This window comes from Diabrotica undecimpunctata, chromosome 5 (genome assembly GCF_040954645.1).
Source record: "Diabrotica undecimpunctata isolate CICGRU chromosome 5, icDiaUnde3, whole genome shotgun sequence".
Lineage (NCBI taxonomy): Eukaryota > Metazoa > Arthropoda > Insecta > Coleoptera > Chrysomelidae > Diabrotica > Diabrotica undecimpunctata.
Window position 1 is genome coordinate 126,335,562 of NC_092807.1, and position 26,894 is coordinate 126,362,455.

Here is a 26,894-nt window from a genome sequence, read left to right on the forward strand (position 1 = left end):
ACGGTATACAAGGAAGGTAACATGGCCAGTGCTACGCTTCAACCGCCTATTATTACCTCTGGTTTTACCCAAGGTACTCATTTTATTCAGGCTGAGTCGATCTGAAAACTTGTCGACCTGTCGACCAAATAAACATAAATGTCTTTATAAAGGTTTTTTAGTGTTGCTCCCAATTTTAAGTGGTCATTTATAACTTCATATGCCAGATCTTTAAGAAATACTCTTCGTCCTTTGTTAAGGTCAAGGTGATTAAATTTAAAAATAACATAGGCATTTATTGCTGCTATATCTAGATGTCTCTAAAAAAATGAAAGAGGCCATCTCCGGGTAATTCTGGAGCTATTATAGGATAAACACATCTGATCGGCAGTATCTACCCCTTCTTTTGTAGCCTTATAATCCAAATTTACAGCGGATTTTTTGATTCCTTCGTCCACATGATTGTCATCATGCATCGTTGAAAAAAATAGTACTCTCGTTTTTTTTTGGAACCGTTGAAACTAGACACTTGTTATATTGGAAACCAAATAGGCTTGAATGAATCTCTGGATTTAGTTTCTAAAAATTAAAATTCTCACGGTATCTCCTTCTTATTTTTTTATAAAGTTCTCAAAAATGTGAGTCCTTTTTCTAAAAGATATTCCGCTAACGGGAAGCTTCTATAATAATTGTCAGTTGTCACATTTCTATTAGATTTTTCAATTGGTACAACCAATCTTTTTACAATATATATATATATATATATATATATATATATATATATATATATATATATATATACATATATATATATATATATATATATATATATATATATATATATATTATATATATATTGTAAAAAGATATATATATATATATATATATATATATATATATATATATATATTATATATATATATTGTAAAAAGATATATATATATATATATATATATATATATATATATATATATATATATATATATATATATATATATATATATATATATATATATATATATAAGCGGAGATCCTACAGCTTCTGCCGCTTCCCGCATTGCGATCGCCATCTTTCTCTATCTCTCCAGGTGTCTTCATCAATGGCTCTATCTTTCATGGTTTCCATAACACCTTGTATCCAAGACTTGGCTAGTCTTCCTCGTTTCCTTCTATTACTTGGATTGTATTCCATAGCTCTTTTTGGCCATCTGTTGTCGTCCATCCTCTATACGTGTCCATACCATATTAACTGTCTATTTTCTATTCTTTTAGAAGTTGTATGTACTCTATCTGTTTTTCTTCTAATTTCAGAATTAGGTATATGTTCTACTCTTGATATACGGCAAGCTCTTCTCACGTAGTCCATTTCAACCGTGTCAACTTTTTCTTTCCTTTTACTGTCATTTGCCAACATTCTGCTCCATATGTAAGAATGGGCTCTACAATTACTTTGTAGATAGTCATTTTAGTTCTCATAGTAGCTTTGTTGGACCAAAGTATCGAATTCAGAATTTGAACACTCTTCCTGCCTTGTTGCACTCTATAGTCTATATCTCGTTCCGTTGTTCCTTTACTGCAGATAATACTTCCCAAATATTTGTATTCGTAGCACCTTTTCATTTGTCTAATTTCCAAATCCGGGTCTTCGTCTTCACTTCCTATTCGCATATATTCTGTTTTAGACATATTCATACTCATCCCCCATTTTTCGTATTCATCTTTGAGCTTTCTAAGCATATAATCTGCATCTTCTTCACAGCTTGCAATTAGTACTTGATCATCTGCAAAGAACAGCGTTGTCAGATAATGGTTGTTAAGCTTCAACCCCATTACCGCACATTTTATAAAATAAATAAGTGAGATTGCTTACCTAAGACGAGTGCGCAGCGTTAGAACTTTGAAGCGATTATCATTACCGCATGGTTTGATATTTAATTTTCTTGCTTAATTTAAGTTGCTTTAATATTTCATGATAGTATTAACTAGAATTTGTATTAACTAGAAATGTAAAAGACGCTCACTTCTTAAGCAAGTCCCAAATTCGCCACCAGAGATGTAAAAAACTGCTACGCACTATCGAGTCTTGACCCCAACTGGCAAGCAAAACCAAGAGTTCTCTTGTCGCTCAGCCACAGTTGACAACATAGTGACCTCTAACATTTTAATTTGGGCCATGGGCGTATCTAAGGAGATTTTTAAGGGAGCAGTGTGGTAGCTGTTACAATGGTATAGTTTTTGTTGTTTAAGATTTTAAATAAAATTCTATTCTTTTTTAAGTTTTGATTGCAAAATTATTATGGAAAATCTGTTAAATTAATATTAATGAAATTTGGGGGACTATTTTAGTATGCTATAAGGATTTTCTATACGATTTATGAAGCTTATAAGTATAATCTAAATGGTTGAAAAACATGGTGTAAGAAAAAATTTCTTTCCTCCCCTTTTTTTGTATTTACTGCCATTTTGCAGTAACGGTAATAAACTAAAACATTTTTGACTAGCCGTATTTTAGAATAGACTACAAAATTTAATTGTAGCTATTTTATTTTATTACGACTTTACTCTAAAATGAATTATTATAAAGTTATCTGCAAGGAAAGTAGAAAAAGTCGAATTTTTTAGTTATTTTTAAATATTTTGATTTTTTGGTTATGTTCTTGACCTATTTAAGAGGAAGGATAAGGTTATTATTATTAATGAATGTATTACCCAACTCTTTCTGCAAAAATCCGAATGGCACCTGTTACATCCACCTCAAAACAGATTCGTCCTGATCTATAATATCAGATTTTTAATAAACCTTCACGTATATTAATAAAATAATATATATCCTATAACATATTTTAGTAAAAGCTTAAGCAAAAAGATCATATTAATATTCGTACTTTATTTTTTAGCACAAGTAATTTCAACAACTTCCGGCGAACTAACTTCAAGTAAGTAAAAAACTTTGTTTTACTTTCTTAAAGTACTGTTTTGTAGAAACGCAGTTTCTCTTTGCAACTTTGGATAAAATACTACAATTTTGCGTATTGAGATTTTAGTAGGTAAAGTTTTCGCTTATGAACGTTCCAAAAAAATTTAGGTGTCATATTACTATTTTTACTTTTTTTGTATATCATAATTCCTTCTGCAAAACGATAAAAGTGCATAGATTCTATTTTTAATATTTTTCCATCCAAACTAAAATAATAATCTTTTTTATAATAGTTTAAACAAAATCTACAATAAAATAAAATTGTTTGGTTAATATGTTTTAGCTCAAGTGGTTTCAACAACTTCTCTAGGTCCAACTTTCAGTAAGTAAAATTTTTATATGCTCTTTTGAAAGAGATGTTTCGCCAAAAGTACAGTTTATTATATTTAAACCTCTACGTATAACCAGGGCCGCCGCTACCATGTGTGCCAAGTGTGCATTGCACATGGGCGGCCAACAATAGGGGCGGCCAACAATAGGGGCAGCCAAAAGCAGTACACTGATCATAATACTTTTTTAAAACGAAAATAAATTCAAATAATTAAATAGTAATGATTCAGATAATTCTGAGAACTTCAATAGTTCAAACAATAATAATTATTCAATACGTGATAATACTCAAATGCGTTTCATTTATCATGATACTTCTTTTTTTCATCCTTATCTAAAAAAAATGTCAGAAAATATTATTTATTGTATGAACTGCCGCCCTTTTGCAGGTACAGTCATAAAGCAGTTTCGGGAATACTTTTTAATTCAAAGCGGCTGGCGGCTTTCGGACTTCAGTTATTTGGGATTTTACACTTTACAAGAACTTAGGCAAATGGTTGTAAAGTTTCTGTTATAATATTGTTCCTATGGTTATGTTTATAGATGAGTTATTATGTCTTATGTTCAGTCTTAGTTGAGAATTCGTTGAATTTAGACACGCTTTTGATAAACGATTTTGTTTGTAAAATATAGTAGTGTACCCGTTTCTTTTGCACAGTAGGTACTGTATTTCGAAGTAACGTCGAGATCAGAGCAATTTTATTTGTATACCCGTTACGGCTACATATTATTTGGAGAAACATTATTTGGACAAATTATTTGAAGTGTTTTTGGATTTATTTTGTTAAATTCGCCCGGCTTCGTTTTTAAGTGATAATTTCAAAATGTCCGAAAGAAAAAGAAAACGACTTTCAGGCTTTCAATATGGAAAAATAAAAGAGGCAAAAACTGATGGGAAAAAAAAAACTTAGCGGTGCACTGGAATCATTTTTGATGAAAAACATACATGAAAATATAGAAGACTCGGATATAAATTTAGGACCTTCAACTTCAAGCGAAGTCCAAACCATAGAAAAAAGTGCTAAACAATTTAATATTCCTGCGGCTAGAGACGGAGGATTTGATGACATTAATAGCGATAGTGCGAGTGCTGATCCTGAAACGCCTGAATCTGAAACCAACAACCAAGACAGAACAATTAATGTTCCAGTTAATCTGGATTGCAGTGTAGGAAACTCCAGCATATACTTGGTTTTAGATGATCCCGGAAAATGGCCTGCAAATATGAATTCAAGTGAAGTTCAATTTGTTATTGAAAATTTTCCTCAGCAAATTACAAAAATTACCTTCCCCAGAGATAAAAATAATGGGAAATTTTCAGAAACTTATTATTATCGCACATTACCTAATCAAGATCAAATTCATCGCCCGTGGTTACTTTACTCATTATCACTTCTTCTTCTTCAAGTGCCCTCTCCGCTACGGAGTTTGGCAATCATCATTGCTATTCGTATCTTTGAAGCTGTTGCTCTAAATAATTGGCTAGATGTGCACTGGCACCAGGCTCTTAAATTGCGCAGCCAAGATATACGTCGTCTCCCCACGCTTCGTTTGTCCTAAATCTTTCCTTGGATAATTAACTGGAGCATTAACTGGAGCATTATCATTATCACTAAATAGTGTTTTTTGTGCACCTTTTAAACTGTTTTGTTGTGATGAAAGCAGCCGACAATTAGTTAGTGGAATTAATGGGGTAAGTGACTGGCAACATTAAGTTATTATTTTCAAAAAAAACATGAATCCGGTGCAGCTCATATAAAATATTCTCAAAAACTGTTTGAACTATCTACAGCATTAAAAAATGATTAAAAGTTGACTCTGCTCATAAAAAATTATATGAAATGAAGAAAACACATTGGGGCGCTGTTGTTGAAAGATTATTATCAATTGTAAAATTTTTATCTAAACAATGTTTAGCTTTTAGAGGATCATCCAATAAGTTATTTAAACCAAATAATGGAAATTATTTGCAGTTAGTTAAAATGATTTCTAAGTTTGACGCTGTATTATCAGAGCATCTTCGTCGTATGGAATTCAAGAGTACAAATATACCACATTATTTAGGATGACAACATCTAAATGAATTGATTGTTTTATTGGCAAACTCTGTTCGAAACGTTATCCTAAAACAAATTCGAGAATCTAAATATTTTTCTATCATATTAGATTGTACCCCAGATATAACGCACGTAGAACAAATAATAATTGTAGTAAGATGTGTTTCAACTTCAGCACCAGTTCAGATATTTGAATACTTCTTGGGATTTTCTCCTGTAACTGACGTAACTGGACAAGGTTTGTTTGAATTTATAGAAAATAAACTGAATATTAATAATTTGCGTGGACAGGGTTACGATAATGGAGCCAATATGCGTGGTAAACACATTGGATTGCAGAAGAAAATCTTAGACAAATATCCTCGAGCATTTTTTATTCCCTGTTCTGCGCATAGTTTAAATCTGGTGGTGAACGATGCAGTAAAAATAAGTTTTGAGTCATAGGAGTTTTTTAATACTGTACAGGAACTATATGTATTTTACTCTTCTTCCAATATTAGATGGAACATTTTATTAAAGCACCTTCCAAAGTTGACATTAAAAGCATTCGAAACATTCGTTTTTAGTTTTTTTATGTGTTTATGTTACTATTCATGGTTTATTTTAATTAAATGTACGTTTAAATTAGGATATTAGGATATACATATTCTGGACGTTGGATCATGATTATTAAATTAGAATAGACATTTAAATTAGGATATTAGGATATATATTAGGATATACGTTAGGATAATATATGGACGTTGGATCATCGAGATTAGTCTAAATGTTCAAGTAAGTATTTATCTATTTACAAATTATTATTGTTGTATTATGCATCTTCTGCACATTTCTTTAAATAATAGTATGTATGTCTAAAGTGTTGGAAGCGGGGCGGCAAATATTAAGTTGCACACGGGGGGCGGCCAATACCTTAGCGGCGGCCCTGCGTATAATAATAAAATAATGTATCCTATAATATATTCGTATTATGTCTCCAAAAAATATTTCCTATTTTATTTTTTAGCACAAGTAATTTCAACAACTTCCGGAGAACTAACTTCAAGTAAGTAAAAAACTTTATTTTACTTTTTTAAAGTGTCGTTGTAAAAAACGCAGTTTCTCTTTGCAACTTTAGATAAAATATTGCAATTTTAGGTATTGAGGTTTTTGTAATAATAAGGTTTTCTTTTGTGAATGTTACCATAAAATATAGGTGTCACATCTATCTAGGAAATTTCAATTTACTTATTATAACTTACAGGTGTTATTACTGAATGTATCACCGAACTATTTCTTAAAAAATCCGAATGCGATCTTCCACATCCACCTCAAAACAGATCCGCACTAATCTATAATATCAGTTTATTTTTAATAAACCTCGACGTATATTAATAAAATAATGTATCCTTATAATGTATTTGTATTATGTCTGTAAAAAGATCATATTAATCTTCCTACTCTATTTTTTAGCACAAATAAAACGATAAAAGTGCAAACATTTTATTTTTACAACGCATGTAGTGTTCGTGTGTATTAAGGTATAAAAAATGCCTTTGTATATCATAATTCCTTCTGCAAAACGATAAAAGTGCATAGATTCCATTTTTAATATTATTCCATCCAAACTAAAATAATAATCTTTTTTATAATAGTTTAAACAAAATCTACAATAAAATAAAATTGTTTGGTTAATATGTTTTAGCTCAAGTGGTTTCAACAACTTCTCTAGGTCCAACTTTCAGTAAGTAAAATTTTTATATGCTCTTTTGAAAGAGATGTTTCGCCAAAAGTACAGTTTATTATATTTAAACCTCTAGGTATAACCAGGGCCGCCGCTACCATGTGTGCCAAGTGTGCATTGCACATGGGCGACCAACAATAGGGGCGGCCAACAATAGGGGCAGCCAAAAGCAGTACACTGATCATAATACTTTTTTAAAACGAAAATAAATTCAAATAATTAAATAGTAATGATTCAGATAATTCTGTGAACTTCAATATTTCAAACAATAATAATTATTCAGTACGTGATAATACTCAAATGCGTTTCATTTATCATGTATACTTCTTTTTTTCATCCTTATCTAAAAAAAAATGTCAGAAAATATTATTTATTTTATGAACTGCCGCCCTTTTGCAGGTACAGTCATAAAGCAGTTTCGGGAATACTTTTTAATTCAAAGCGGCTGGCGGCTTTCGGACTTCAGTTATTTGGTTCTGTTATAATATTGTTCCTATGGTTATGTTTATAGATGAGTTATTATGTCTTATTTTCAGTCTTAGTTGAGAATTCGATGAATTTAGACACGCTTTTGATAAACGATTTTGTTTGTAAAATATAGTAGTGTACCCGTTTCTTTTGCACAGTAGGTACTGTATTTCGAAGTAACGTCGAGATCAGAGCAATTTTATTTGTATACCCGTTACGGCTACATATTATTTGGAGAAACATTATTTGGACAACTTATTTGAAGTGTTTTTGGATTTATTTTGTTAAATTCGCCCGGCTTCGTTTTTAAGTGATAATTTTAAAATGTCCGAAAGAAAAAGAAAACGACTTTCAGGCTTTCAATATGGAAAAATAAAAGAGGCAAAAACTGATGGAAAAAAAACTTAGCGGTGCACTGGAATCATTTTTGATGAAAAACATACATGAAAATATAGAAGACTCGGATATAAATTTAGGACCTTTAACTTCAAGCGAAGTCCAAACCATAGAAAAAAGTGCCAAACAATTTAATATTCCTGCGGATAGAGACGGAGGATTCGATGACAATAATAGCGATAGTGCGAGAGCTGATCCTGAAACGCCTGAATCTGAAACCAACAACCAAGACAGAACAATTAATGTTCCAGTTAATCTGGATTGCAGTGTAGGAAACTTCAGCATATACTTGGTTTTAGATGATCCCGGAAAATGGCTTGCAAATATGAATTCAAGTGAAGTTCAATTTGTTATTGAAAATTTTCCTCAGCAAATTACAAAAATTAACTTCCCCAGAGATAAAAATAATGGGAAATTTTCAGAAACTTATTATTATCGCACATTACCTAATCAAGATCAAATTCATCGCCCGTGGTTACTTTACTCATTATCACTTCTTCTTCTTCTTCAAGTGCCCTCTCCGCTACGGAGTTTGGCAATCATCATTGCTATTCGTATCTTTGAAGCTGTTACTTACATTGCGCAGCCAAGATATACGTCGTCTCCCCACGCTTCGTTTGTCCAAATCTTTCCTTGGATAATTAACTGGAGCATTAACTGGAGCATTATCATTATCACTAAATAGTGTTTTTTGTGCACCTTGTAAACTGTTTTGTTGTGATGAAAGCAGCCAACAATTAGTTAGTGGAATTAATGGGGTAAGTGACTGGCAACATTTAGTCATTATTTTAAAAAACATGAATCCGGTGCAGCTGATATAAAATATTCTCAAAAACTGTTTGAACTATCTACAGCATTAAAAAATGATTAAAAGTTGACTCTGCTCATCAAAAATTACATGGAATAAAGAAAACACATTGGGGCGCTGTTGTTGAAAGATTATTATCAATTGTAAAATTTTTATCTAAACAATGTTTAGCTTTTAGAGGATCATCCAATAAGTTATTTAAACCAAATAATGGAAATTATTTGCAGTTAGTTAAAATGATTTCTAAGTTTGACGCTGTATTATCAGAGCATCTTCGTCGTATGGAATTCAAGAGTACAAATATACCACATTATTTAGGATGACAACATCTAAATGAATTGATTGTTTTATTGGCAAACTCTGTTCGAAACGTTATCCTAAAACAAATTCGAGAATCTAAATATTTTTCTATCATATTAGATTGTACCCCAGATATAACGCACGTAGAACAAATAATAATTGTAGTAAGATGTGTTTCAACTTCAGCACCAGTTCAGATATTTGAATACTTCTTGGGATTTTCTCCTGTAACTGACGTAACTGGACAAGGTTTGTTTGAATTTATAGAAAATAAACTGAATATTAATAATTTGCGTGGACAGGGTTACGATAATGGAGCCAATATGCGTGGTAAACACATTGGATTGCAGAAGAAAATCTTAGACAAATATCCTCGAGCATTTTTTATTCCCTGTTCTGCGCATAGTTTAAATCTGGTGGTGAACGATGCAGTAAAAATAAGTTTTGAGTCATAGGAGTTTTTTAATACTGTACAGGAACTATATGTATTTTACTCTTCTTCCAATATTAGATGGAACATTTTATTAAAGCACCTTCCAAAGTTGACATTAAAAGCATTCGAAACATTCGTTTTTAGTTTTTTTATGTGTTTATGTTACTATTCATGGTTTATTTTAATTAAATGTACGTTTAAATTAGGATATTAGGATATACATATTCTGGACGTTGGATCATGATTATTAAATTAGAATAGACATTTAAATTAGGATATTAGGATATATATTAGGATATACGTTAGGATAATATATGGACGTTGGATCATCGAGATTAGTCTAAATGTTCAAGTAAGTATTTATCTATTTACAAATTATTATTGTTGTATTATGCATCTTCTGCACATTTCTTTAAATAATAGTATGTATGTCTAAAGTGTTGGAAGCGGGGCGGCAAATATTAAGTTGCACACGGGGGGCGGCCAATACCTTAGCGGCGGCCCTGCGTATAATAATAAAATAATGTATCCTATAATATATTCGTATTATGTCTCCAAAAAATATTTCCTATTTTATTTTTTAGCACAAGTAATTTCAACAACTTCCGGAGAACTAACTTCAAGTAAGTAAAAAACTTTATTTTACTTTTTTAAAGTGTCGTTGTAAAAAACGCAGTTTCTCTTTGCAACTTTAGATAAAATATTGCAATTTTAGGTATTGAGGTTTTTGTAATAATAAGGTTTTCTTTTGTGAATGTTACCATAAAATATAGGTGTCACATCTATCTAGGAAATTTCAATTTACTTATTATAACTTACAGGTGTTATTACTGAATGTATCACCGAACTATTTCTTAAAAAATCCGAATGCGATCTTCCACATCCACCTCAAAACAGATCCGCACTAATCTATAATATCAGTTTATTTTTAATAAACCTCGACGTATATTAATAAAATAATGTATCCTTATAATGTATTTGTATTATGTCTGTAAAAAGATCATATTAATCTTCCTACTCTATTTTTTAGCACAAATAAAACGATAAAAGTGCAAACATTTTATTTTTACAACGCATGTAGTGTTCGTGTGTATTAAGGTATAAAAAATGCCTTTGTATATCATAATTCCTTCTGCAAAACGATAAAAGTGCATAGATTCCATTTTTAATATTATTCCATCCAAACTAAAATAATAATCTTTTTTATAATAGTTTAAACAAAATCTACAATAAAATAAAATTGTTTGGTTAATATGTTTTAGCTCAAGTGGTTTCAACAACTTCTCTAGGTCCAACTTTCAGTAAGTAAAATTTTTATATGCTCTTTTGAAAGAGATGTTTCGCCAAAAGTACAGTTTATTATATTTAAACCTCTAGGTATAACCAGGGCCGCCGCTACCATGTGTGCCAAGTGTGCATTGCACATGGGCGACCAACAATAGGGGCGGCCAACAATAGGGGCAGCCAAAAGCAGTACACTGATCATAATACTTTTTTAAAACGAAAATAAATTCAAATAATTAAATAGTAATGATTCAGATAATTCTGTGAACTTCAATATTTCAAACAATAATAATTATTCAGTACGTGATAATACTCAAATGCGTTTCATTTATCATGTATACTTCTTTTTTTCATCCTTATCTAAAAAAAAATGTCAGAAAATATTATTTATTTTATGAACTGCCGCCCTTTTGCAGGTACAGTCATAAAGCAGTTTCGGGAATACTTTTTAATTCAAAGCGGCTGGCGGCTTTCGGACTTCAGTTATTTGGTTCTGTTATAATATTGTTCCTATGGTTATGTTTATAGATGAGTTATTATGTCTTATTTTCAGTCTTAGTTGAGAATTCGATGAATTTAGACACGCTTTTGATAAACGATTTTGTTTGTAAAATATAGTAGTGTACCCGTTTCTTTTGCACAGTAGGTACTGTATTTCGAAGTAACGTCGAGATCAGAGCAATTTTATTTGTATACCCGTTACGGCTACATATTATTTGGAGAAACATTATTTGGACAACTTATTTGAAGTGTTTTTGGATTTATTTTGTTAAATTCGCCCGGCTTCGTTTTTAAGTGATAATTTTAAAATGTCCGAAAGAAAAAGAAAACGACTTTCAGGCTTTCAATATGGAAAAATAAAAGAGGCAAAAACTGATGGAAAAAAAACTTAGCGGTGCACTGGAATCATTTTTGATGAAAAACATACATGAAAATATAGAAGACTCGGATATAAATTTAGGACCTTTAACTTCAAGCGAAGTCCAAACCATAGAAAAAAGTGCCAAACAATTTAATATTCCTGCGGATAGAGACGGAGGATTCGATGACAATAATAGCGATAGTGCGAGAGCTGATCCTGAAACGCCTGAATCTGAAACCAACAACCAAGACAGAACAATTAATGTTCCAGTTAATCTGGATTGCAGTGTAGGAAACTTCAGCATATACTTGGTTTTAGATGATCCCGGAAAATGGCTTGCAAATATGAATTCAAGTGAAGTTCAATTTGTTATTGAAAATTTTCCTCAGCAAATTACAAAAATTAACTTCCCCAGAGATAAAAATAATGGGAAATTTTCAGAAACTTATTATTATCGCACATTACCTAATCAAGATCAAATTCATCGCCCGTGGTTACTTTACTCATTATCACTTCTTCTTCTTCTTCAAGTGCCCTCTCCGCTACGGAGTTTGGCAATCATCATTGCTATTCGTATCTTTGAAGCTGTTACTTACATTGCGCAGCCAAGATATACGTCGTCTCCCCACGCTTCGTTTGTCCAAATCTTTCCTTGGATAATTAACTGGAGCATTAACTGGAGCATTATCATTATCACTAAATAGTGTTTTTTGTGCACCTTGTAAACTGTTTTGTTGTGATGAAAGCAGCCAACAATTAGTTAGTGGAATTAATGGGGTAAGTGACTGGCAACATTTAGTCATTATTTTAAAAAACATGAATCCGGTGCAGCTGATATAAAATATTCTCAAAAACTGTTTGAACTATCTACAGCATTAAAAAATGATTAAAAGTTGACTCTGCTCATCAAAAATTACATGGAATAAAGAAAACACATTGGGGCGCTGTTGTTGAAAGATTATTATCAATTGTAAAATTTTTATCTAAACAATGTTTAGCTTTTAGAGGATCATCCAATAAGTTATTTAAACCAAATAATGGAAATTATTTGCAGTTAGTTGAAATGATTTCTAAGTTTGACGCTGTATTATCAGAGCATCTTCGTTGTATGGAATCCAAGAGTACAAATATACCACATTATTTAGGATGACAACATCTAAATGAATTGATTGTTTTATTGGCAAACTCTGTTTGGAACGTTATCCTAAAACAAATTCGAGAATCTTAATATTTTTCTATCATATTGGATTGTACCCCAGATATAACGCACGTAGAACAAATAATAAATGTAGTAAGATGTGTTTCAACTTCAGCACCAGTTCAGATATTTAAATACTTCTTGGGATTTTCTCCTGTAAATGACGTAACTGGACAAGGTCTGTTTGAATTTATAGAAAATAAACTAAATATTAATAATTTGCGTGGACAGGGTTACGATAATGGAGCCAATATGCGTGGTAAACACATTGGATTGCAGAAGAAAATCTTAGACAAATATCCTCGAGCATTTTTTATTCCCTGTTCTGCGCATAGTTTAAATCTGGTGGTGAACGATGCAGTAAAAATAAGTTTTGAGTCAGTGGAGTTTTTTAATACTGTACAGGAACTATATGTATTTTATTCTTCTTCCAATATTAGATGGAACATTTTATTAAAGCACCTTCCAAAGTTGACATTAAAAGCATTCGCAACATTCGTTTTAGTTTTTTTATGTGTTTATGTTACTATTCACGGTTTATTTTAATTAAATGTACGTTTAAATTAGAATATTAGGATATACATATTCTGGACGTTGGATATTAAATTAGGATAAAGGACGTTTAAATTAGGATATTAGGATATATATTAGGACATACGTTAGGATAATATATGGACGTTGGATCATCGAGATTAGTCTAAATGTTCAAGTACGTATTTATCTATTTACAAATTATTATTGTTGTATTATGCATCTTCTGCACATTTCTTTAAATAATAGTATGTATGTCTAAAGTGTTGGAAGCGGGGCGGCAAATATTAAGTTGCACACGGGGGGCGGCCAATACCTTAGCGGCGGCCCTGCGTATAATAATAAAATAATGTATCCTATAATATATTCGTATTATGTCTCCAAAAAATATTTCCTATTTTATTTTTTAGCACAAGTAATTTCAACAACTTCCGGAGAACTAACTTCAAGTAAGTAAAAAACTTTAGTTTACTTTTTTAAAGTGTCGTTGTAAAAAACGCAGTTTCTCTTTGCAACTTTAGATAAAATATTGCAATTTTAGGTATTGAGGTTTTTGTAATAATAAAGTTTTCTTTTTTGAATGTTACCATAAAATATAGATGTCACATAAATCTAGGAAATTTCAATTTACTTATTATAACTTACAGGTGTTATTACTGAATGTATCACCGAACTATTTCTTAAAAAATCCGAATGCGATCTTTCACATCCACCTCAAAACAGATCCGCCCTAATCTATAATATCAGTTTATTTTTAATAAACCTCGACGTATATTAATAAAATAATGTATCCTTATAATATATTTGTATTATGTCTGTAAAAAGATCATATTAATCTTCCTACTCTATTTTTTAACACAAATAAAACGATAAAAGTGCAAACATTTTATTTTTACAAAGCACGTACTGTTCGTGTGTATTAAGGTATAAAAATGCTTATTAAAAGCTTAAAACAACTTCCGGAGAACTAACTTCAAGTAAGTAAAAAACTTTAGTTTACTTTTTTAAAGTGTCGTTGTAAAAAACGCAGTTTCTCTTTGCAACTTTAGATAAAATATTGCAATTTTAGGTATTGAGGTTTTTGTAATAATAAAGTTTTCTTTTTTGAATGTTACCATAAAATATAGATGTCACATAAATCTAGGAAATTTCAATTTACTTATTATAACTTACAGGTGTTATTACTGAATGTATCACCGAACTATTTCTTAAAAAATCCGAATGCGATCTTTCACATCCACCTCAAAACAGATCCGCCCTAATCTATAATATCAGTTTATTTTTAATAAACCTCGACGTATATTAATAAAATAATGTATCCTTATAATATATTTGTATTATGTCTGTAAAAAGATCATATTAATCTTCCTACTCTATTTTTTAACACAAATAAAACGATAAAAGTGCAAACATTTTATTTTTACAAAGCACGTACTGTTCGTGTGTATTAAGGTATAAAAATGCTTATTAAAAGCTTAAAACTTTTATTTTAAAGAAGATCTTTTCTGAATTGAATCATTCATTGCTTTTAATAAGCATTTTTTTATACCTTAATACACACTAACACCACGTGCTTTGTATTCAACAGGTATACTAGCCACTCCTGGATATCTCCACTTCATGGTTTTGTTCCAGTTTCACTTTTAATTTTATTTTTAATAATATTTCATTTAATTTAAAACAACGATCTTTTTTCTATAATAGTTTAAACAAAATCTGCAAAAAAATAATAGTTTTTGGTTAATCGGTTTTAGCTCAAGTGGTTTCAACAACTTCTCTAGGTCCAACTTTCAGTTAGTAAAAACTTCTTTATCTTCTTTTGAAAGAGATGTTTTGCCAAAAGTTAATTATATTTTTAACCTCAGCTAGTAATTATAATCAATAAATGTTTAGTGAAGTTGTTCATACGCACTATAATACATTAGATAGAGAATGACATTAAGTAGATGAAGTCTGTAATAGTAATTGTTAGAATTTTAAGTTTCTTTGTTAGTTATTATTGAATATGTTCAAAAAAATTGGGATAAAAGGATTATGGACATTAAAGAGGTTTTATTGTTTCATATCGTCAATAGATCTCCAAATATGTAAAAACCATTTAAGTGCTACCATTTAAAGGGGTGCGTTTTTGAGAAAGTGGTGAATTTGTTCTTAGGCATTAGGGATTATTTGAGTGAAAAATATGTTTTTTACCAAATATCTTAAAAAAAAAAAGCAACAAAAAACAGGAACAAACGAGATTTTTTATATCTTTTATATCTATATACGCTCTATAACTATTTCTTACGGGCCTATTGTAGGTATGGGCATTATTTTACAGAAAAACAACTTCTATCATGTCTCTTTAAAGTGACGTTTGGTAAAGGTCTTTATGAGTAAGGGTATACAAGATTCAATTTTTCACCGTTTGTAACTCACATCAGTTTTTGGCAATTTTCCCTATTTTTTCGCAAACATTGTTCTGTTCAATAACTTTTTTTCTAGGCAGTTGTAGGTACACACAATGGTAGATTTAATTATCAGAAAAATCAGTTACCTTTAAAATGGCCTATTGTAAAAGATTCTATGACTAATTTTAATCAAGATATGGTTTTTGAAAATTTTCTACTTTAAAAAAATTTATTTAATTTATTTGAGAATTGCAGCTTCAAGACCCCAAAAAGATGCTAAAGGTGCTAATTGACATTTCTGTTTAAAATTACCTTAGTTTCATTTCTTGTTTGAAACATTTTTTCTATGACGTATAGAGCTTATTGCTAAATCCATTATCTCCGACCCCCCTTACGAGAATAAGTTTTAGGTGAAAAATGTTGTTGACAAACCTTTTGCATCTTTTTGGGGTCCCAAAATTAACATTATCAGCAAAAAGGTCAAATTTCTGATGATGCACTAAAAATTATAAATAAAAATTGAAAAATATTCATAAAAGTTAGTAAAAATCGTTGCAAGCATCACACTTTGACAAACCATATATTGGTTAAAGTTAATTATTTAGTATTGTATATACCTAAATGTCCAAAAAAAAATTATAATGAGAAATTTAAAGAATAACCGTAAAACTTACCAAAAATCGTTAAAAGTAGAAAACTTTGAAGGACAGTATTTTGCTTAATATAAGTGATAGAAACTTCTGCAGCAGAGCATTTTTAAAAGCTAATTATTTTTATTTCTATTCAATGTACAATTACATGTACCTTAAACTTTTAGAAAAAAGTTATAAGGAGAAATAGCCTACAAATTGTTTGAGTAGCGAAATTTGAAAAATCGTATCTCGGATACAGTGAACTATAAAGATTTCTACTAAAAGTCATTTGTAAAAGAAAGTATAGAATTTTTTAGAAATACACAATAAGACTCTCCTAGGATGTAAATACTATAGTTCACCACTTCTTCTTTTTCGCGTGTCATATCAGAATTATCCGACGTTGACGATCACCATTGCGAAGGCTTCTCGGTCTTCTGTAATATGGAATAATTGTCCTGCATTTGATATCTAAGTAAATTCACGACTGTTTTTTTACCAAGAAACTTGTTTACTTTCTACACCTCTACCACCCTCTATTTTGCCTTTAAGGATCAGTTGTAATATTTTATATCGACTTGCCCATACTATATGTCCCAGATAAGACATTTTTCAATTTTTAAGTCTTCAGCAGTTCTCTATCTTTGTTGACGCTCCTGAATACTTCTTTATTAGTTTCCTTGCTGCCAAAGGTATCTTCAGCATTCGTCTATAAACCCACGTTTCCAATGCTTCAATTTTGTTTATGATCGATACTTTTAGCGTCCACATTTCTGCACTATACAAAAGTACGGACCAAACATAGCACTTAACCATTCTTTGTCTTAGTTCTAAACTGAGATGATTATTGCAAAAAAATGACTTCATTTTCATAAAAGGACTTTTAGTCATTGCTATTTTACGTTTTGTTTCTATGTCTGGATCTAGTTGGTCCGTTATAACAGTTCCCAAATATGCCATTTTGTGAACTTTCTCAACTTGGACTCCGTTTAATTGAAGCTTTGCATCGGGATGTGAGTCACGACTAAATACTAAAAATTTGGTTTTGTTTAAGTTTATTTTAATGCCCATTTCCTCTCCTACCTTGTGAATACGATCATTTGGAGAACCTCCAATACTATCTGACAGAATTACTGTATCGTCTGCATATCTAATCACATTTAGTAGTTTCCCGTTGATTTTTATTCCATATGGTTGTCTCTCAAGTGCGTTTTTAAATAAATGCTCCTAGTAAACATTGAACAATGTTGGCGACAAAATGCAACCCTGTCTGATTGCTCATTGTATGGAGATTTCATCGGTGTAGTTATCTCCAATTTTTAGGATAGCAGTTTGATTCGAGTACAAATTTTTAATGACACGAATATCCTTGTCATCTGTTCCTATATTTTTCAGTATTTGCATTAATTTTGCATGCTGTACTTTATCCACGAAAGTCCACGAAACAGGCAAATACATCTTTTCTTTTGTCACGGCATTTTTGTTATAGGATGTTAAGCGCAAAAAGTGCCTCACTGGTTCCCATATCATTTCTAAAACCAAATTGGGTACCTTCGAGATCTTCTTCGCATTTGCTTCTAATTCTGTTGTGAAGTATTCTTAGGAATATTTTAAGAGTGTGGCTCATTAGGCTAATTAATCGATCTTCTAAAAATTTTCTCGCATTGTGTTTTTTAGGTATTGCGACAAATATGGATTAGAGCCAATCTGTGGGAATCACTCCGGTGTTATATATTGAATTAAAAAGTCTTACTACTACTTTTATGTTATCATCCTCTATTAGTTTCAGCAACACTAAAGGTGTATCATCTGGACCACAAGCTTTTCTAATTTTAGCATTATTTATAGCGTGTTCTACCTCGCATTTCATAATTTGTGGGCCGTCAGTATATTTTTGGTAGAATTCGGCAATATTATTCCTGTCGTAGTCCGCGTAGTTCACCACTACCCGGAAAAGAGCCATTTATGCCCGGAATGTAAGAATAATATATTATAATATCGAAAAATATAAAATAACTACTATACTCTGTTTTTTAACCAGGAGGAGTAAACTAAAAAGACAGATTCACACCCAAGAAAGTTACTAGAAAAGTCACCAAATACATCTTCTTTTTTGGGTTTGAATAATAATTTTTCGAATTCACTTCCAATATATATTATTTAGTATTTCTAATTACAATAAAAAAATGTTGGACTGTTATGAAAAAGTTGAAGAATTTTTAGAGTTTATTTATCACATTAAAGAAGAAAATCGTAAAAAGAACGTATACGAAAGCGATATATTCGTGATAAAATGGTATCTAAAATCCAATGGAATTTTACAATACTACTGTTGAAGTCTGCTTATATTCCAATACAAGCTAAAGTAATGTGCTAATAAAATTAGCATTACTTTAGTAAATCTTGATTTTAACAATAACTATTCTGCAAAACTAACCTGTTGCCTGTTTTATTTTTGCTAGCGTGGCTGTTATTTTCATTCCAGAATTATCAATTTTGATTTGTTTATTTATACATGTTTATAATGTATAAGCAAATCATGTTTTGTTTCTCATTTGAAGATATATGACCCAAATCTACCCGACATTTTTTAGGTGTAGAGGAATAATTACCACTAGTACTTGGCATCGAATCCACATTGTTATCTTAATAACACTAATATGTCGCGAAATAGTTCTGAAAAGAACTGTTTTTTATATAAATACAAACGAAATATCTAAAAATGTAAGGAATAACGCAGAAAATACAAAAAAATCGTCGATATACTTAAATATTGAATTTTAAAATTTCACAAATGTCATTAGTGTCAACATGTCATAATTTAGTGGAGTAAACTTGCCTGCGGTTGGACCAATTACAAACAAGCATTACAGCGCGGAAAATTTGAATTACTCCTCCTGGTTAAAAAACAGACCATAGTGACTTTGCCCTTTGCATGCAACGGGTGATCCACTTAATTGTCATCTACAGTCAGTCATTAATTTTTTAAAATAATAAACTTTTTGCATATACCGCAAGTAAATATAAAGTATGATCTGGTGTACTCTATTTTAAATAAAACTGAAAATATATTAAGGCAGATTTATAGTTTTATATTTATAATAATTGCCAACACTACTAACACAGTTTTTAACTAAACAGTTTTTAACCTAAATTTTAATTTTAGCGTCAATATGTGAAGATGGTGACGTAACACATGATATCCAGAGTTGCCAAATGTTTTATTGTTGTGAAAATAACCAATGGTCTGGTCCAAAGAAATGTCCGTCTAGCCTATACTGGAGTGAAAATAGAAAAGGCTGTGTTAAATATTCCGAATCAGACTGTAGTAAGTAACAGTACTAATAAAAAATATGTTAATATTAGTAGTTATTTATAAATCAAGTTGGTAAGGTAACTCTTTATTGAACGAGTCTGATATTATGAGCAGAGCGACCGAAGCGAGCGAGGCGAATAACAGACGAGTTCGATAAAGAGTTTATACTGACGTGGTGCATACAAAATATTATGGTCAACCAGAAAAATATTATTAAATAGTCATATTTCCTGTAATCTTTTTATTACACGAACATACAAAAAAGTGGTACAATAGGCCGTGCTGTAGACTAGAGCAAAGCTTCATACTATGTTTTCTGTATTTTAAAAATTTAGATAATATGTTTGAACTTATTGAGTAATTATCGAAATATACTCTCGATCATAAAATCCGGGTCACCTTGAAAATCACCGATATTTCATTTTTAACGAGCTTTATCGTAAATAATAATAACACAAATACAAACTAATGCATGTTTCTGAGAATTGTTGTCGGCTTAGCGGTTTCCTTTGCAACAAAGAATTCTAATAGTTTCGATTTCGCGGAAAAGTGCACACTTCCCAAAATGAACGGGTCCTGTAACTGCCGCTTGTTTTAAATGTCTCATTTGTGCATCGACTTTCTGTTCAAACGCAACGAGCAAACGTTTATTATTGCCATCATTATTGTATATTAGTGCTATTATTAGTGTTTATTATTGTTCATTTTTTGCCAAAAATACCCTTGGCTATTGTTTAAACGGCACAAATTGCTGCGCTTGTGAAAGACGGTCACGCTCAAAGGCAAGTCGCAAGAACTGTTGGCGTAAGCCTTTCTACGGTTCAACGAGTGCTTCAACGCTTTCAGGAGAAGGGTTTGCTATCCAGACGACCTGGCTCTGGACGAAGAAGAATGACTCCGGTACGAGATGACCGTTTTCTTGCGTTTCAGGCTTTACGAAATCGGACCTCAACTGCGATTATGCATCGAAATCGTCTACAGGAAGTACGGAATCGCAATGTTAGCGTTGCAAGGGTCAGGAGAAGATTTCGTTCTTCTCGGGTAATGGCTACAGGACCGCCACTTCGCCTGGCGCATCGAGTTGCACGAATAGCTTTTGTTCGACAATACGCGCATTGGAGAATTAATGATTGCAGCAAAGAGTTATTTCCAGATGAATCCTGCTTCTGTCTAACTGGATCCGATGGACGTGTAAGAGTTTGGAGGAGAACCGGTAAATGATTTTCACAAGCTTGCATTGCTCCAAGAATGCCATTTGATGGAGGCTTAGTCATGGCTTGGAGAGGTGTATCTTCCGACTTCCGCACAAAATTCCCCTTATCCTTAACTGCACGAAGAGACATTACTGAGATACTGGAAGAACATTTTATGCATCCAGAAACTTGAAATTTTCAAACTGACCCGGATAATTCGAGTGTATAATTCAATTAATTATAGAAACCTAGAAAAAATATTAAAAATAATCACATTTAAATGAAGAAGATGATCGATAAGAGGAAAAAAAGAGACAGAAAGACCAATCATGAAAGATATTAAGAAACAAGGTTAAAAATCAAAATATTAAAAATTAAATTATATTTAAAACAAAAAAATGCCGACGTAAATTTATAAGAAATATACTGTACAAAAGTATTATCTTTTAATGTTATTAATATTAAATAAGTAAATTAAAAATATACACAAATTTCAAAACAGAGTACAGAAAATATGATTAATATACATATATACAATTTATTATAAGAAGGCAAATTAATGAAATATAATCATCATAATATCCTATAAAATTTATATTGACAAAGGTGAAAGTAAGTGTAAAACTAATACATTGTAAAATACCTCAGAAAAAAAAAACAATTGGTTTAATAGAAAATATTTTTTTAGAAATTGTAAATTTTATTCTGCAAAATGTTGTCTAATACATAATTACGCACAATATTGTTCCTTTAATTTTACCTTGAAATTGAGGCAACTTGTTTTAATTTTTTTTTCTATTATGGTCATAAGGAAATAGTCTACTTGGTAATTTAGATTATGATCTACAGAAAACAAGACTCCATTTTCTATGTTGATGTTATGAATTACTGCTGTGGCTACTATTACATTTATAGTCACTTTCAAATTTAATCTCATATGATTTTTAAAAATTAGGCATTACCGTTTCCATACCCTCTATTTCCATTCCTCAACATTCCTAGTTCGTATGGGAGATTCATTATCAAAATACTCTAATTTGTTTCGCAAATTTTAGGAAACACAGTGGTTAAGATTTGAATTCGGTTTCGCTAAGTAGAAATCGTTTGATTTCTCTTTTTACTCTAATTTTATTCTAGCTTCTTTTCTAACCATCTATTTCCATTCCTCAACATTCCTAGTTCGTATGGGAGATTCATTATCAAAATACTCTAAGTTTGTTTCGCAAATTTTAGGAAACACAGTGGTTAAGATTTGAATTCGGTTTCGCTAAGTAGAAATCGTTTGATTTCTCTTTTTACTCTAATTTTATTCTAGCTTCTTTTCTAACCATGTCATTAAAATTTTAAACTATAATCACACTGACCAACTATAAAAAATTGTACAAACCTAACAAAATCTCCAGCTTTGTATGCTTCTATTAGTAAATTTTGTTTAATCATGTAGAGAACCCGGCCATTTTGCAACAATATTTCTAATTTCTAAACCCGTCACTGATTTTTTGAACCTGCAAAATTTTTTTTCTGAACGATATATTTCAGCATTTGTACCTCCGTAAAAATCAATTTGTATTAAAGTACAAATAACTGCAAATATAGCTGCATAGAATGGAATTAAAACTCTTTTTCAACTTGGACCATTTCATCATTAAATTTTTTTTATTTTAACAAATATACCCGCATCAAGCACTAAGGGTTATTAGCGGAAGGACATACAAAAACAGTAAGATACATATTGTTAGATAAAAGAAAAATATTTTTTTTTACAATCTGGTATATAGTTTTTAAAATAACTTAATAAAGACTGTAAGTTTGACGTTAGTACACTTTTTAAATTGTCACTAAGAGCACACGCGATTCTTTCGTTCTGGTACACTAAACACTCGACAATTATATGTTTCCTATTCGGAGTCGGTTGATGATGATTTGCTCTTTTCTACTAATTGGTAAGATGAGTTTGGTTCCTACTTGGCTTAACCATTCCTTGAGTTTGTTGGCAGTGTGATCCCAAGTAGTTTGCCACGCTCTGTACATGTGGGCTTTGATATTTACTTTGTGATCAGTCCAAGGCATTTGATTTATGATACCAATACTTTGGTCGGTTGTTGCATTGCTTGCCACAGAGTCCACTTCCTCATTACCACTTATTCCCATATGGGAAGGTATCCAGATGAAGGAAATATTTTTTGTTGAGTCTGTAGATAAGCTACCTCTTCTTTGATCTTGAGAAGTATGGCGTGAGTTGTATATAGCTGTTTTATTCCAAGTAATGCGCTCATTGAATCGGTGATGATAACAAATTTGCTTTCATTGATAGAACCACATTTTTTATTGACCTGGTGAATTACCGTAAATTCTCCGGTATATATACAACAATTAGTTGGAATTCGTATGGTAGACTTGACGTTTTCGTAGATGTAGGCTGCAGCATGTCCTTCATTACATTTGGAAGCATCAGTGAAGATTTGATGGGTTGTTGGGTATTTGGATATTACATTTTTTTTAGTTCTTTTAGAGACGTGTCTATTTTTGGAGGTTTAATCATCCAAGGAGGAAAATTTACATGAAGCGGCATAGTAAGACTGAACTGTTCTAAATTAAGACCAATACGTTTTATTCGCTCAGGAAATGGTAGTTTTTATTGCAATATTTCTGTAAAGATCGGACGATATATTTGTTCTGCAAAGTATTGTTGAGTAGGTTACGTTGCTGTTGTTTGCTGAAATTCTGGCAACGTAATTTAGTGATAGGAGTTGCCTTCGCTGGCTTAAGGGCAGTTCATTAGCCAGAACTTGTAAGCTACTTACTGGACCAGTTCTTGTGGCCCCTAAAACTAATCTTAAGCACATATTATAAATGTAGTCAAGTTTTTTTAAAGATGTTTTGTTAGCAGTATCGCAGCATAAACAGCCGTAGTCTAGTTTATTTCGTATTAGTGATCTGTATAGAGTAAGTAAGGTTGTTGTATCTGCCCCCCAAGAGGTATTTGACAGCATTTTTAGTAGATTAATTCTTGATTGGCAAGAACGTTGAAGATTAGTTATATGGCTTTCCCAGTTTAAGTTACGTTCAAAAGAAAGTCCTAAAAAATTTATTTGTTCTGCGTGTTTTAGGACAAGTACATTTAGTGTTAATTGAACATAAGGATAATTTTTTCTTTTGCTAAAAAATGTGTACCCAGGGTTACATTCTTTGTTTTTTGGGTAAATGACTAAGTCATCTGCATATAGGCTAGCAAATATATGTAGTTTTATTTGATCTATAATACTATTTATTGCAACTAGAAAGATCCTTGTGGAGTGTCGTTTTGAAGTACTCGTCTGGAAGATGTAAATCCATTGGTCCTAAATTGATAAGTTCGTGTTTCTAGAAAATTTTTAATAAAGGACAACATATTCCCTTGAACGTCCCATTCTTGAAGTGTTTTTAGTATAAGAGGTCTCCATGTTGTGTCAAACGCTTTTCTTATGTCAAAAAATACGCCAAAGTATTATTAGATTGTCTGTTGTGGATACTTTGTCTGATACTTATTGAGTTATTGTTTTCGAGGTGCCATTTAAGACGATAATTAAGAATTTTTTCTAATAGTTTGCAGGTAAAATACGTAAGTGATATTGGACGATAGAAATTTGGATCGTCTTTTGGTTTATTATATTTAAGGATTGGAATTAAAGTTGCTTGCGACCATAGATCAGGAAGTCATGGCGAATAAAAATATTGTTAAAAATAGCAACTAATATTAGTTTTGCATTTAGAGGAAGAATTCGTAAGAAAAGAAGGTGGATATCATTAGGTCCTGGACTCAAATTTTTAGCACTTAAACAAAATCTTAATTCCTGAAGACTTCCTGGTTTATTTATTAGATGGCCGCACTCTGTGATTTGTATATTTGAAGACTTCGTTATTTTTTGTGCTCTAGAAAGGATAGGCTGTAATTGGAATCACTAGAAGTAAGTTCATATATATCTGCTAGTATTTCTGGAATATCTTCTTTGTTTGAATGCGTTTGGTTATTGTATGATAGAGTATCTATACCTCGGAAGTATTTTGTCCCTTTTATTCTGATCATTAAAATTGTTTGATACATTTTTTAATTCTTAAATCTGCTGTCGTTGATATACACAGATAGTCAATCACTGATATTTGCATTTTTTCAGAAGCAAAAAATTATATTGTTAAACATAACTGTTGGTCTAGTGTATCAGTTTCTCCCCTAAACATATGTGCTGATTAGTATTTTTTCTATATATATATATATATATATATATATATATATATATATATATATATATATATATATATATATATATATATATATATGTTACGAGCAATGTCCGAAATTGGACAATCCTAGCATTGTACAAAAAATATTGTCTACTTCTAGCATTGTACCCCTTTACTGTATAATCTCCGAAATACTCGTATGTATAATCGGAGGACTTTGTATAAAAGAATTGCTGTACAATGTTCGAATTTCAATAAGTAGCGATGCGTCAAAGTTTAAGATAATATAATAGATATCGATTCATATCGATTTTGACGATTATTCCCCATTTGTTATTAACGACAAACAAATATCAATTGAGGTTATAAATCCATAATTAACCAGCGTTTTTGACTTTTGGATTCGTAGAAGTAAATTATTTTAAATTATCATACATATCTCTTGAAAATCTAAGATGTTTTACACACATCTTCCCTATATTATAGTGATGTATCTATCTCTTGAAGCTTTGAAATGTTTCACTAACAATATTTCTATTGTAGAACAATTTTTTCTTCGATTCGATTTTTCAATTTTTGATTTGGTGTGTCTCTTGTCAATAATAATCGATTCGAACCGATGAGCGTTTCGACAATTATTTTGATTATTTCGGACATTGTACAGTTTGGGGGTACAATGCTAGAAGTGGACAATAATTTGTGTACAATGTTAGGATTGTCCAATTTCGGGCTTTGCTCGTAACATATATATTAAAATAGTTAGTTTGACTTTTTAATGATTTTTTATCCGCCAATGTTAATGTGATGACAAATTTTATTATATGTAGCTTAATGCTAACACACATCCACCTTATAACAGATCATAGTCTAATAGTAAAATGAATTTAAGAAACATTTTAATTAATAATTATTATTTTTTGCAGCTCTGACTACAACAAAGTACAAAATGTATTACTGAAATATCTGACGAGGCAACTGAGACAGACGAACAGATCAGGATTATGTATACTTTGCAGATTATTTTTGTTTTAACAATAAACTTTAATTTAAATATGAATTGTTAATTACAACCATTTTTATGATAAACGATGTTTTTACATTATTGTTGTAAAATATTTTATTTTAAATAAATTAAATAAAAACAATGTAGATTTTAGATAGCTGTTAAAGCCTTTTAGTTTTTCAATACCTCCACCTAATAAAATATTTTTTGCATACCTTTGATCTGGTTTAATTTTAGAAGCCAACATTTCTGGTACAGTTATCTACATTCTAGGGATCATGATGCTTATCTCTGACTAATCCGTTCTAAAAAAATTCTATGCATTCGCATACATTATTAAGGTACTACAGAGAGGAGTTTTAGTTCTTGTCTAGAATTTTCTGTTATCAATCTTATACATATACATCGGTTTAGAACGTCTTTCGACGTTGTCCGATACCTAAACACCATCTCTTCCTATCTTCGCAGTCGTTTGTTGTTAAATTTCTTTCGCTCATGGACTTGTTTACGCAGTGTTGCCATTCTAATCTGGGTCTTCCTCTTTTCCGTCGACCTATCGGTTGCCATTCTATTACTTTTTTGGGTTATATTTCAATCTTATACCTATCTATTATTCTCTGTCCAAATTTTTTCATCTCTACCTTTTCGCTTTTGTAATATTATTCCTAAAATATTAGAATTCATTTATATAAACTATTATAATTCATACTCGTGTAACATAGTTTCGCATTTTGTTTATATAAATATGTTTAGTAATTCGAATCGAGGGCATTCATAAGGGAACAAACTTGAA

At 31.1% G+C, this 26,894-nt stretch overlaps 1 protein-coding gene across 6 annotated transcripts in view; it reads left to right on the plus strand.

Annotated features, from left to right (window-relative positions):
* Positions 1-26,240, plus strand: part of LOC140441770 (probable chitinase 10) — a 31,494-nt gene extending 5,254 nt beyond the window's left edge. For 2 of the 6 annotated variants that reach the window (XM_072532675.1, XM_072532680.1), the window contains 9 exons: positions 2,877-2,915; positions 3,240-3,278; positions 6,350-6,388; positions 7,028-7,066; positions 10,056-10,094; positions 10,734-10,772; positions 13,757-13,795; positions 19,535-19,696; positions 26,022-26,240. In XM_072532675.1, the coding sequence (XP_072388776.1) occupies positions 2,877-2,915; positions 3,240-3,278; positions 6,350-6,388; positions 7,028-7,066; positions 10,056-10,094; positions 10,734-10,772; positions 13,757-13,795; positions 19,535-19,696; positions 26,022-26,056 (470 nt within the window). In that variant the 3' untranslated portion in view covers positions 26,057-26,240. The remainder of the gene's footprint in view (positions 1-2,876; positions 2,916-3,239; positions 3,279-6,349; positions 6,389-7,027; positions 7,067-10,055; positions 10,095-10,733; positions 10,773-13,756; positions 13,796-19,534; positions 19,697-26,021) is intronic. The other 4 variants (XM_072532676.1, XM_072532679.1, XM_072532677.1 and 1 more) reach the window with 4 other exon arrangements.
* The last annotated feature ends 654 nt before the right edge of the window (positions 26,241-26,894 follow it).